Source organism: Cataglyphis hispanica, chromosome 4, assembly GCF_021464435.1.
Source record: "Cataglyphis hispanica isolate Lineage 1 chromosome 4, ULB_Chis1_1.0, whole genome shotgun sequence".
Lineage (NCBI taxonomy): Eukaryota > Metazoa > Arthropoda > Insecta > Hymenoptera > Formicidae > Cataglyphis > Cataglyphis hispanica.
The window spans coordinates 2,192,789-2,207,026 of record NC_065957.1 but is presented as its reverse complement, the minus strand read 5'-3'; the positions used below and the strand labels follow the sequence as shown (position 1 = coordinate 2,207,026).

General features: G+C 34.0%; 2 protein-coding genes across 6 annotated transcripts in view; one reads left to right on the top strand and one right to left on the bottom strand.

The window, feature by feature from the left end:
• The window catches only part of LOC126848602 (telomerase-binding protein EST1A), a 95,986-nt gene that overhangs the window by 60,813 nt on the left and 20,935 nt on the right, over window positions 1-14,238 (bottom strand). For all 5 annotated transcript variants that reach the window (XM_050589596.1, XM_050589597.1, XM_050589599.1 and 2 more), the window contains exon 17: window positions 13,362-13,507. In XM_050589596.1, coding sequence (XP_050445553.1) covers window positions 13,362-13,507 — 146 coding nt within the window. The remainder of the gene's footprint in view (window positions 1-13,361; window positions 13,508-14,238) is intronic.
• Window positions 2,535-5,052, top strand: LOC126848626 (uncharacterized). Its single transcript, XM_050589638.1, has 8 exons — window positions 2,535-2,981; window positions 3,121-3,237; window positions 3,336-3,453; window positions 3,712-3,985; window positions 4,072-4,194; window positions 4,347-4,437; window positions 4,661-4,797; window positions 4,866-5,052. The coding sequence occupies exons 1-8, from the start codon at window positions 2,826-2,828 to the stop codon at window positions 5,014-5,016; spliced, it is 1,167 nt and encodes a 388-aa protein (XP_050445595.1). The 5' UTR covers window positions 2,535-2,825; the 3' UTR covers window positions 5,017-5,052.

Genomic DNA, 14,238 nt, shown 5'->3' with positions numbered 1-14,238 from the left:
ATAAATAAACTCGTAAGAACAAACTATATAAAGTGGCGCACATCATCGGCAGAATCTAAGCGCAAAAATGCTTTAAAATATATTATGCATAATTAATATATCGCATTCGCAAGATCTAATGTTACATCTGCTTTTTGAACGGCAGAATTTGTTTGCGCACGTTTCTTCTTTGTTAAAATTTCAATAAAAATATAAAATCATATATTTTTTTCACCGATTATGCTGATTCTTCGTAAGACGCTGGTGACGAAAAAACGGAGAGAAAAGATCATTTCTCGCACATGCGTTCGAGGAGATTCCTCCGCGGCGGAACTCTCGCTCCAAAGTACTCGGCAAGTATATCCCGAGGTTGGCGGTTGGTGCTCGAAAAGAGCACTCGACGTGCCTACATAAATTCACGGGCGCGTCGGAGCATGTTAGCGTTATTACGTGTGTCGAGGGGAATATATGCCGCGATCTGCCGCGGCTGTTTTCTCCGTCCTTGCGCGGTAACACCCGTTGCCGTAGCAGCAGCAGCAGCAGTTTCAAACACCCGCTAGCGAAACTCCTCCCGGCCGGACACAGACAGGTGGTAGCGGAATCGCGTTACAGAAATTGCCAATTACCTATAACATGCAATTCCTGCCCTGCCCCTCGTCCTTGTCCCAAGCGCTCTCTCGCCCTGCTATCGTATTAATCCGCCGTCCGTTACAACCGGACCGCGTAATCGCGCGGGAAGCCGCCGTCGAAATTGGACGGCGTATCTTTTCCCGCGGAAACCGTCCCCCAGAAAGCGGATCTCGGTGTGCGTGAACGACGCCTCCCCGCAACTATTCCATATACGCGAGCGTTTTATTTCTCTCAGAGAAGATCTCTTTCGTCTAAGATATTATCTACGCTACTATCTTCGTTAGATGCGTAAAAACGCGGTCCGGTTTTGACTTTTGCACCGCGACGAAACGCATCCATCATTCGCTCTTACACGTACAGCGTGTGTACCCCCGGAGGGTTGAGGCCCCCGAAGAGGAGAGGTCTCGGCTGCCAGCGGGAGTCGAGCGTTTATCACTTAATGACTTGGTCTACCGCCAGTTGCAAGGTTGATAGTCGGTAAGCAGGCACTCTCGACCGAGCCATCAGACGAGGCTAAAACCACTCGCTTAAAATTGTAAAAATCCATAATTGGCCGCAACGACGTCAGAATGAGGAATGTTATGCTTGCGCGCAAGGACGAACACTTTTGTACATCAGCTTTTATATCCCTGCCCCTCCCCCTTTTTTAATATAAAAAAGGAAAAAGTGAAAAAAAGAGAAGGTATTCGTGCGGGACAACATATCTAATTAGCGAATCTAACTATTGCACGCCGTGCTTAATTGGAAGAATCTCCAAACCACCGTTATCCGCCTAATTAATTAACCGCCTGCGAATTTTCCTTTAAACACCGCGTGCTAGCGAACCTTCTCGTCGATTGCGATTAATATCATCTCCGTCGTGCACGGTAAATCTCTCTCATATCGGAAAAATACAGGAGACATGATGTACTCAATTAGTATAGAAACAATATTGCGCAATTTATAAAAGATTCGCTCGACATTTCGGGTTTGACTTGATTTTATTCTCACGTGGTTTCACGTAAAGTCAATATGACGAAGCGTTCACCCGGAAAAGAAATTCGCACTTTTTTACGAGCTTTACTTGGCAAACTTCCTGAACGTCATCAGCCGTGAAACAAGCGTTAGCGAATTCTTTTTCGCGTTATTATTAACTTTTTGCGAATATTCGAAAATTGCAAGGAAACAAGAAGACTTTAATATAAAAATTAATATTTAAAAAATCAGTTAAAAAAAGTTTATATATATATAAGCGCAAAATGTAGATATAAGAATTATCTAAAAATCCTTCTTAATTATCTTTTTTAATTATTTTATATATTTATATATGTATAAGATAAACATATATATATATATATATATATATATATATATATATATTATTTATTTATTTATAATGAGATACTCACATGCATAATTGCAAATCCGCGTAACATGTCACTGGATATCACGATTCTATTTGCAATCAAGCATTTGAAATACTATTTTGGTGGCATAATCTTTGTCTGAAACTATAACATATAAAAATTTCTCAAAATCCATTTCTCCTATTTTCAAGTTATACCGACCATTCTAAGAAATAATGTTTACAATAAATTCGATCATTTATTAGAGAAAAACTATTCGTTAAATAATGTATTAATTTCTAATTTTTATTCCGTCCAACGATGATGTCATCACTATAAAAGTAGAACATTTCCAGTATAGAAAAATTTCGTTGTACGCTTCTTATTTTTAAAGATTAAATTTATGTTTGTAAAATTCCCAGTTTGCATTATACATTAACTGCATTCAATTCAACATCCCTCTCCCTCCTAAATCATTAAGTATATTAGGATTATGATATCTTGTTCTATATTCTATATTAATCTCGTTTTCTTGTGTTCGCATTCATTGCTTCTTCTATTCTACTGAATTGTTGAAAAGAAACTACCTATGTTTCTTTCAAAATGAAATGAACAAAAGCGTTCGTTAATTTCACGTCAATTTCGAAGAATGACGCAGAAAATATGCCCTATTATTACGATGAAAGAGAAATGATGAAAGGACTGACTTTACATGAAAATGCGGAAGAGAAAGGGTTCAGGCACAACGTAATTGCACACGTATTATCTAGTTGAATTATTGCGTGGTCGCTTTGCCGCGTTAAAAGGAATCGATAACCGAGCTCAGATAATTCATCGAGCGATAAATGTTCACAAGGAATCTGATAATCCCTAATATTAATATTTCGCAAAATGTTGGGCAAGAAAGACATCTGGAATAGTCGGTACTATATCATTCCTAAAATATACATGACTATAGCGGGAGTATGGCCGTATCATAGACTTCGCGATAGATGTATACGCTTCGTGCCGATGTTTACTTTCTGCTTTAGTATTCTCATACCTCAGGTATATATATTTAATTTTGAAAATTACACTCTTGCGAGAAAACAGTTTACTACGGATTATTTATTGTATCAACTCATTGCACAATTTTCTTTCCTTCCTTAATAAAATCTTGATATATGTTCCACAAAATCCGATACAGTTACTGTACGTATTAAACGCAATGGATCTCGATGATATTTTCGAGGGTTTGCCATCCGTATTGATTAGCATAATATTCAGTTATAAAATAGCAATCCTAATGTTGAACAGCAAACATGTAAGCAATCATTATACAATATGGATACGACGTAATCTTTTGTATACAAATTATTGATGCGATGCAAAATGTGCGTGTATGTTTATATCATTGATTAGATCAAGTCTTGCCTTAAGATGATAGAAGACGACTGGTTATCATTAAATACAGATGTGGAAAGGGTTATATTGGCACGTCACAGCGAATATGGACGATATCTGACAATATTTTACGCAGGTACATTTTAGAAACTGTAAATGTATAGCAAATTGTGCATTTTTTGGATGTATGCAAGAGTGAGTATACAAAAGCGTATATTTTGTATTACATCCTCTGTAATTTTTCGAATTTTTCCTTTATTTATTTTAAGCCTTGAAATTTACACAGAAGATACAAAAGAGATTATTTTTGTTTCATTTTTTTAAGAGACGTTTATAAATAATAAAAATCAAAGAAAATCTATTCGTATGAAAAATAATTTTTTTTTTTTTTTAGTTTTCATGAATATAACAGCATTCTTTTATTTGATAAAACCAGTCATTATGACGTTATTAGAGGACAATGCTGTGAACATAACAAAGTCGTCCATATCGGGTGCATCGAAATTGCCATTTCAAGTCGAGTATGGCAAGAAATTAGACCAGTATTTCTACCCAATAACAATTCACTGTTATCTAGGCGTGTTCGCTCACGTATTTAGTACAATCGCGGTTGACACCTTTTATTATACTGTAGTGCAGCATGCCTGCGGAATGTTTTCAATTGTTGGGTAAGAATATTAGAATTACAAAAATGATTCACAGAAACGATGATTAAAAATTGAAAAATAAGAGCATAATTTTCATTCACTTCCAGACACATGTTAGAGAATATCGGTATAGATAGTGATGCTAATTTTCATATGAAGTTGGACAAGATAAGAGACATGAATTATCACAAAGCATTGCTCTGTTTGCGTATGCATCTTCACGTAATAGAGTGCGTGTTAACGAAACAAATATATATCTTCTATCCTAGATTTCTCCTCTATATTTTAAAAAAAATATCTGTACAACAAATAATAGCCGCATTATATGTATATCGATATTTTCATATTGCCCGCAATCGCGTTCAGCTTCGCGATTTTGCAGATTCGCGGAAATGATCGAATCTACATTTACAAATATGTTCCTGATCAGCATTAGTTTAAATATGATTTGTGGCAGTATAGGCGGTATACAAGTATGTATTAATTTTTTTTTTTTTTTTGTAGTTATACTTTGCTATAAATATATAATCTGCACAAGCAAAAAGAATTTCGTTGCGTTCTCAATTACAATCAATATTTAACAAAAATAATATTTCATCTTCAATATCGTAACTCTCGGAATACATATATATTTGTAAGAGAACAAGAAATTATTCGAAAAAATATCTCCATCGAACAATTACATTTTTATTCTAGGTAGTGATGAATTTAAGCAATGCGAGAGATATTGCAGCACCTCTGGCAATTTACATTGCGCAACTCACTCATCTTTTCTTACAATTTTGGCAAGCTCAATTTTTATTGGACTATAGTAATGTTCCATATGAAGCGATGTAAGTATACAGATTTCTTCGCTAGTTTTTTTTTTTTTTATTTAAGCTGGTAAAAATCTCTTTTGCAGTTGCAAAGGAAAGTGGTATTACACTTCAAAAAGATGTCGCAAGATATTTCTTTTAATCATGAACAGAACTATATCACCTTGCAAATTAACTGCTGGTAAAATTATGACTTTATCTATTGAAAGCTTTGCTGCGGTAAATAATACTACATAATTAATTCTCTAGTCCCGCACATAGTTTATAATGCTAAGAAAGTTGCACGGAATATTTTATTTATTTTCATTATTTGAATGACATATCGAATAGTTATTTAAGAATTATATTATTATTTAAAAATAATTATTTAAAAATTACGTATATAATAATTAAAAATAATATATATATATAAATTTTTTATTTTTTAAAGGTTCTAAAAACATCGATGTCTTATTTTACGGTGTTACGTTCTTTCCAGTCATGATGTCATCAAAATGGCTCATGCATTGTTGATATCTTATTAGCATAATAAAATGATATATGAAATCTCTCTTAATATTTTTCTTAAATTGATATATTATAATTAAACTAGCATTGACTTTCTCAATCCAAGTACTTATAAATTTGAAAATATATATTTCACCAATAATATATCTACATCATGCCTCAACTTTACTTATATCCTGTACATGTACAATTATAATTTTATGTTCTTACATTCGTGAGTGTGTGCGTTTGCGTGTATTGCGTTATTTCTTTTTTTTTTTTTTAATTAACTATTTAAAGAAAAATCCATAAAGTTTTGTTCCCAAAAACGAGATACATAAAAGCAACCAATGTTTTTTCTAAATTTTGTGTTTGTGAAAAAAATGGAGATAAATAAAATTTTATATAATTTCTTGAAATTTTTAGACTACACAATCATAATTTCGTGAGTTATTTCTTTATTTATAGGATTTATTTATAGGATACTGATCCTGACCACAGTTGATGTATTTTTTAACTAACTCAATGGATCTCTACTTTGCTAGAGAATAAGAAAAAGAAAGACAGAGAAGAGAAAGAGAGCGCCAAATCATTCTGATCTCTAAGTACCGTTACTCTCGATTAAACACCAAATAATAGCTAAGTAATCGCTTAATCCCTTCTTCCCTCGTAATGTGAATCAAAATATAAAGTTATTAACTTTTACCTATGACTCTTTATATTATATAATTATATCAAATATTATGTGTCGAAGTGCACCTAAAAAAACATAATATTTTTAAATTTAATTTGTCTTTGAGCAATTAAGTAGTACTAATAATTAATTCTGACAAATATTTATTCTTTTGTTTATTATTGTATTATAAATGTTTGTAGGAAGTGAAACTGCTGGCATAATATCAAGTCAATTTTCCCATCTTTAATTTCCTGTCAATTAAAAAATAAATTCGGGATTATAATAATAAATTACCATTTAATTCTACTCTCTCTTAAATTTAATTATTCGCGATATTCGAGATGCACCAAATTAATGAAAACTTTTTATGTATGCACGTTTTTCTCTTTCACTAAAAATTAATGACTTCAAGAAATATAACTTTCAACGTTTCTTAATATTATATTATACACATTTTCTCTCAACTTAATACGAGAAACACATCAATCTAAATGATGATGCGAATGAGTTGTCATGATGTCATTTGACAATTTGAATTATGTAATCTCGTCATCTCTTAACAGCTGGAACCGATAGGAGACTTAAAGATGATAACCAGAGAAAGATCAAAACGCATGAATTTTTTGTCAAATGATTTTATCAAGATGCTCCAAAAAAAAGACCAAAATAGCCAAGATAATGAAAGATTTTTAGATAATTTTCATGTGTCTATTTTTTGCGCTTGGTTCTTAGTAATAATTTTAACTAAATTTTTATATTCTAAAATATATTTATACGCACCGTATAATATATATTAAAAGTAAAATAAACACACATGAATAATTCAACATCAAAGAGAACAAAGAGAAATGCGGGTAAATGGATACCAATACTCCGTCTCACTTATGCCATCCTGGGGCTGTAGCTACCGTCGAATATTTTAGAAAAATTCCTAACGCTTTTAATACTCGCGCATATAGAAGCGTATGAATAATTCACAATTTGCTCTCTTTATAATACATAAAGAATCAAGTGCCGAAAAAAGAGTTGAGAAATGCGGCCAACCGATTACGGATGCGTAAGCAACGGACACGATGAGCACCTAGCGATCCGGTGGCGGGCATCTCTCGCGATATAACGCCGTTCGCGGTTTATTATTAATAAGACGATAAGATCGCGAGGCATTACGCGAAACACACAGCTCGTCAAGCTGTAACTGGTTCCGCGCCGGGGATAGAGCCTCTCATCTATCTTCGGCGATGTACGGACGAACAGAGATGCGCAACGACTTATATGTGTGTGCGTGCGTGCATACGTCATTCGCGCATCTAGCAACGATCGATTTTGCGAGAAAGAAAACAGAATTTTGCACCGTATGTCAACGACAAATGTCATGGCATCAGTGGTCCGGCAAATGTCGTACCTTAGAGGAGCAAGATCTCCTATCGATCTTGCTAAATGCTAAGCAGCACTGATCCTTTTCTTTTCATTTTTATTCATTTTATTCTTGGAAAAAAGATGTATTAATTCTACGTACAAGTAAAACGGTGATCATGAAGAACAAGAACATATAAAATGTATATTTTCGTATTGTTTTTGAAATTTCTAAATCTACTATGCGCATATTTTTTCGAAACATTATTATTAAAATCGTGCAAAGAAAGGAATGTTTCCACCATCAAGTCAGAAACAACTTTTAAACGTAACTTTAGAAAAACGCACTGGCGGCAGTGTGATGCGTTTACGCGCGTTTCCTCACATCGCTCTTGGGCAGATTAGCAAAACCTCTCTCTCTCTCTACTGCTCTAATCGTCCCTACCAGGCTATAAATTATTCACGGGAAATAATTTCGCAAAAACTCGCAAGACAACTCCGTGCTAATCCTTAAGATCTCCATAAAAACATGGAGATCATCTTGAAATCGTCTCCGCGCGGAGAATTCGCCAAAGAAACCGGAGGTACTTTTTAAATATCCTTGGCTCGCATTTATTTAAAAGCAAAGTGTTTAAGGAGAATCGACGATTTATCTAAGATATATAATATCATAGATGATTTTCTTCTTCATACATTTTACATAGATATTAAAATCAAATTATGAAAAAAATTAAAGGTTTCTTAATTTAGAAAATTATCTTCTTCGAATAAAATGTTGACATTTGATCTACACACATATAGATCTCTTTCTTTTCCTCTGGAAAAAAAATATTGGAAGAGATATCTCTGTGTCATGTATATCTGATTCATTCTGAATTGTTTTCAAACTATTTTCTAAGAATAAAAAGACAGAGAAAAATATTTGACAATCAAGGATTTAAAAATATAAAAAATGTAAAGAAGAACTGTGTGAATATTTAACATTTTTTATATCCAATATACATATATAATGTATTTTATTATTATTGTCTCACTTATAACAAACCTATTGATTGAAGAGGAAAACGGGAAGCATTGTCTCTCTAATACGGCAGGGAATATTTGACACGCGAATGCCATATCCAAATCTGAATAATAATACCAGTATTCAGGGAATCTCGAGACTGGCTTAATTTGGACCGCAGGACGTCTCCTCGCGTCAAACGAGGACCCATAGCCAGGCGCAATGACAGGACGATATTCGGACATTGCGTCTGGCCGGTTAGGAAGTTCAAAGGTCAATGAACCGCGACTGGCCACGCGAAAGAATCACGCACACGCATCGCGCGTGAGTAGAGCTCGGCGAGGAAGAAAAGGAAGATAGATTTGAAAGATTCGCTTTTTTTACCAGCTGATTTACGAATTGGCACGCGGAGAGATGATTTCTCCTCGATGAGATAAAAGATTAAAACAAACTAAGCTCGCATTCGTGCACGGTGAAGCAGCGAGATGTGAGATTCTCTCTCTCTCTCTCTCTCTCTCTCTCTCTGTTTCTCTCTTTCTAACTGTCGGGCAATGCTGCATGGGTGCATGAATCCCGTCGCAGAAAGGAAGAAAGCTTTTGCAAAATAAGAAACGCACAAGTAACGCAGAAGGCGCGAGCGAGACGGAACGAAGCCACGGGCAATAATTCTCATATTTTAGAGAGGCAATTTCGCAAGAGGCGAGTACGCGCACACGAAAGAGGAGCTGGATTTTTCGAGGGCTGTACTTTTCGATAATTTATGCCAACGAGTCCCCCTCTAGCTCGGCTCGACTTTCCGAGAAATGACTCCCTTCCCTCCCGCGATTGCAAGGCTCTCGCTGATCGAGACGAAATAACTTTGGATTCGGACACGCGCGTACCCGTAGTATGTATCGTGTATCGCGATACTTTCTTTATCGGCAATCGCGAGTTTGCAAGCGGCAGTCTATATTCACGTTCTTCGTGTACTTTACAATGTACGATGAGATTCGCTCGTATACCAAATAATCTTACAGATTTCGAAAATTCTATTTAAAGGAAAATCAAACAAACTAGGATGACTTGACGGTGTTAAGGGATCTTATCGTCAATGATTTCTTCGACACCAATTAATTCCGTTCATAAGATTTGGCTTTCACGTATTTATTATTTTATTTAGATGTTGAATATCAAACAATCTAAACCAAATAATATTTAAAACTACATTAATAAAAATAATTGAAAAATATTCTTCTTCTCAAGGTAAAATGTGTCACCTGTGAATGCTCAAAATTTTCATTATACCGAATCTACAACGAGAAACGGAAGCACGAGAGCAATCAAGAGAGATCGAGAGAAAGATGGAAAAAAGAGAAAGAGAATATAAAACAATGAAACAATTTAATAACGCGCCAATACACGCAGCGGGCGGAAAAAGAAATGAATACCCGTACTTGATAAGGTTTTATGGAAGGTAGTAAGAACGTGGTTGGATTTAAGGTACGCAAAGCCACAAGCCAGATCGCAGCTCGGATGCAGATGATCCAAGATTATAGACATTAGGGACATCTCCCTCTCTCTTTCTCCCTCAGCCTTGGCGTTATGCGATTCCTCGGTAGCCCCAGGGTTCCTGGGCTCTGTATTCGTTTCTCGTGCATGTGAAATGATCCCGCACCTCGCTATCAGCTTCCTCAATACGCATCTCGGCAGCCGATTAGATAATATTCGTAGCATCAAGCTACAACTCGGAAAGATTTTGAAAAATCTAAATTGCATAATGAAATTTTCCACATTAATTTTAATTATAATCGATTGCTTGTGCTTTTTATCAATTGCTAAGCGTTTCAATGATAATTTTTTAATTACGCGAAAAAAATGCATTGATTATGCACTTTAGTCAAAAATATTCGCGCGAAAAGATAAATCGCCGACGATGAGACTAGAAAGAAGCGCAATAGAAAGAATAAAACATCGAAACGAGAGTGTAATTCTGTAATCCGCCGGTGAGGATCGTTTCTCGGATTCTGCACTTGATTGGTAATTGGAACCGATATAAAGAAGCATGGATATATCCAAGAAGGTCGTTTACGTCATTGGAGCGATCTCTTCGCGGTAAGATAGTTCGAGACCTCAAATTATTCTTTCTTTATCTGCTTTCACCTACACTGAAAAAAAAGTTGTTAATTTGACTAAATCCGTTCAACTAATTACCATTTTTTTAATTGAAATATTTAAGTATGTAAGTCAAATATGTATCATGTGAGATTTAATATATTGTAGTTGACTTAAATATTTAAATATTTAAATTAAATAAATGGTAATTAATTGAACGGATTTAGTTAAATTAACAACTTTTCTTTCTTGATATAATATATCACTATTGAGCTCAAAATTATCATGCAAGCTAATGACATCAAATTAATAATAGTCCCATTATCGGATGTTATAAGATACATCAGCTCAAAGAATCTTTCAAGTATTTCTTTCTTGTTTCATTGTAATAACCAATTTTTTTATTGTTTCCGTTATTTCTTGTGCTTCTCGTATATTAAAATAAGACGTCACAAACAGTATACCGTACATGCTAGCTTCGAGATTCATAGAGCGTTGATACGCAAAGAGAAAGCCGATTCGGGGGAGCAAACCACAGGGATGTGTCACGGCGGTTTAAGGATGATGAAGGCGGTACCTGACGTTCCTCGGCCGACAACCGCAGACAATGTCGACACGGTTGCATAAACTCAATGGTCCATTACCGACAGTGTTTACGATTTCAATTACTCGCTGGCTGATGGAGAATCATCATTACACCGAGGACAAAATTATATATATTCTCGAAAAAATTCTTTATATATATATATATATATAAAGAATTTTTTAGCATACAAATGAAATCTTGAATCGAAAAATTTTTCGATGCGAGATTTCATTTGTATGCTAAAATAAATAATACTAAAAGGGAAAAGGGGGAAGGGGAGATTTGAAAATTTCGCAAAAGCCCTTCTTTTTTAATCGCAATAAATTGCATAGAGTATTTGTTGAGTGCAGTCTATTCTCGTCTCCGCGGAAAAACTTTGCGAGCACGACCGTTATCGTGCCATCTGAAGAATTCAACCGCGAAAACCTATATGCTCAGAAGCCACTACAGATTAACGCACGTGCAATATTGCGAGAAGTCGCGCCAGGTATAACTTGCACGTGACGCACGGTAACGCCTGCTTAAAGATTCAGGTACTAAATTTCGTAATATCATTCGCGCTCGTTTTAAACCTCTTTGGCATAGTAAGATCTGGCCTTTGCCATTCCTCTATTATCAATGCTAAATTTCTGATCATTGATGTGATCGCGCAAATATTTTCTTTATTATGATATAAATTATTTTGTATCTATGCAACGAACGAACAAGTTATTAAATATATTAAATTTATCGAATGTCAATGTTATAAGATACCAGAAAAAAATAAAATAAATAATGATAAATGCCCGATATCAATTTTAAAAAGTAATTAATAAATATCACATATATTAAAACGCAAATATATTAATTTTTTTCTTTTATAAGGACAAAAGATCAGCTTATACAAATTTCCCGAAAATGATGTTACTAAATTCGCGTTACGGCAAAACAAAACATACCAGCCATCTAAGGGCGTAACTAAAGTTAAAGCAAAAGGGTTGAGAAACGCCCAAGCAGGTGCAAAGAATTCGAGCGGGCAGTTTCACTTCGGAAATAGAGCAGCAAGAGAAGAAGCCTCTTGATGATTCAGGCTAGGGTCCGTTCCGAGAAGAGCAAAACCTGGAGCGAACGGAGTTTCGCTCTTGTATAGAAATTAGTGATAATTATATAGGGCTAGCATGCAGATGCAAAAACGGGGAACGCTCGTTGCTGTCATGGTGCTCGTGTGCTCTCTCGGATCAACCATGAGTCATTGTCGAGAAACGAGAGTCAAGATACATCTATCCGCAAACCGGATATACCGTCATTCCACGATTGCTTATCGATGACAAGCGGTGCGCTAAAGCGGAAGGACGAGTCATCCCGAGCCAGGCAACAAAAAAGTTTCTCAACCTTAATCATATTAAGTTTATTATCTAATGAATCTTATTTCATCAATTCTAATTAAAGTAAATATTTTATCTTGAAATTTGCTTGGAAAATTCAAGAGCAAAATTTCCAAAGCAAATCAGTGGAAATCAGTTCTGTAAGAAAAGGAAATTTTCTAGATTCAAGCTATATTAGAAATACTTGCAATTTTGTTAAGATCAGTAGAATTCATATACGCATTCACATGTATAATATAGGCATGCAAAATGCAAATTTTAAATGGTGACCGGTTCGATATCTCGTTTTCTGGAGTGTAGTCCACTTTAAAAAGTCCGCTTTGAAAAGTTCGCGAAAGGAATTAGCATTACTATAAAACGAGTACAACCAGCTCATTAGTCGGTTGATTTTATTCCGTCAGAAGTGTTCTTCCATAATTAAAGTCGCAAAAATTATTTAGCAATCAAAAGAACGGCAATATTTAAAAAAAAGTACGCAATCTATCATTTCACATATGCACGAACTAATAATATATCATTTCATATATCATAAATTATTTTAGTAAAAGGAGAATACAAATTTAATTTCATATATGTATGTGTGTGTGTCTATATATATTCTATATATATATATATATATATATATATATATATATATATATACACATATAATATATATGATATGCAATATATATAATATATAAATATAATATAATATAAGAATATATGTATATAATGTAAAAATAGTCTAGTGTGATTTTATGTAAATCTTGATATCCGAAAAAAATGTTTGTTCCAAATTTGCAAAGATTGTTTTAAATATTTCTTTTTTAAAAATTATGATATAATTTTGTAACAATTTAATTAACCGAAAATTTCGTAGATTTTTTTTAGTTTTTAAAATCTATTATAATCTATCATCTTAATACGTTCTCTCGACGATGGACAAAGTATTTCACATATACGATTCATATAATCTCTTATAAACATAAATGAGATTATTTCCTTGATGTTAAAAAAAAAGTTCAATAAATCTCAACTCACCCTTCAGCTGCGTAGTCTCGATAGCGAACATGTTAAGCGCCAGAAGTTGCAGTAGACGAGTACCAGAAAGCGGTAGCGGTGAGTGCTGCAATAGGGCTCTAAATTCCTTCAGCATTTGAACACCGGCTTCTTGAAAAGTCTCCATTCTAAAAAAAAAAATCAATTTTCTTATACATATATTGTTAAAAAATGATCTCTGAACTAGATTCAGTCTGCTTTACATCAAAATTGTTAGTCTGAAGGTCCTATTTAACGGAAAATCCAAACATCTAGTAAAACAACAAAATATTATAAATGAGAATTGAGTTATATGAGATTGAATTGAGATGTATATTAGTTTCTCAACAACTAATTGTATATTTTAATGTGCTAGTCCGGATGAGAACATTGATTTATGGTTCAAATAATAAGGGATTTAATATCGATAAAATAATTTAAAAATAGTAAGAGGTTTAGTATCGGCAAAAAAATTTTTAAATAATTACAAATAATAAACAATTAAATTTTCTTCTTTCAAACAATAAAAAACTAATTCATTCATTCATTGTCAATTCAAATTTGATATTACACTTAACAATATCTCGAAATTTTACATAATTTGCTCATTTATAACGGCTGAAATTTCTGCAAATTCATTTTTAGTTCGATTTGTCACGAGAGAAATTGAATAATTTTTATAGATTTTTAACAAAACAAATCCACTTTCCTTATTTTTAAAATACTGTATGAATGCACATGTGCGAGAATAATTAAGATATGAAAAATAGGGACATCCACATAAAGATCTTTTCGATCGATAGAGCTGAAAATAATCGAATTGGAATCAATGAGTCTACGATCCATGTTCGTTGACTCAACGCTAATCTCGCATGGTCGA

Coding starts and splice junctions, on each gene's coding strand:
- LOC126848626 (XM_050589638.1), top strand. CDS start 2,826: ATGTTGGGCAAGAAAGACATCTGGAATAGTCGGTACTATATCATTCCT. Junction 3,454..3,711: donor TCTGACAATATTTTACGCAG/GTACATTTTAGA, acceptor TTTTTTTTTTAG/TTTTCATGAATATAACAGCA. Junction 4,798..4,865: donor AATGTTCCATATGAAGCGAT/GTAAGTATACAG, acceptor TCTCTTTTGCAG/TTGCAAAGGAAAGTGGTATT.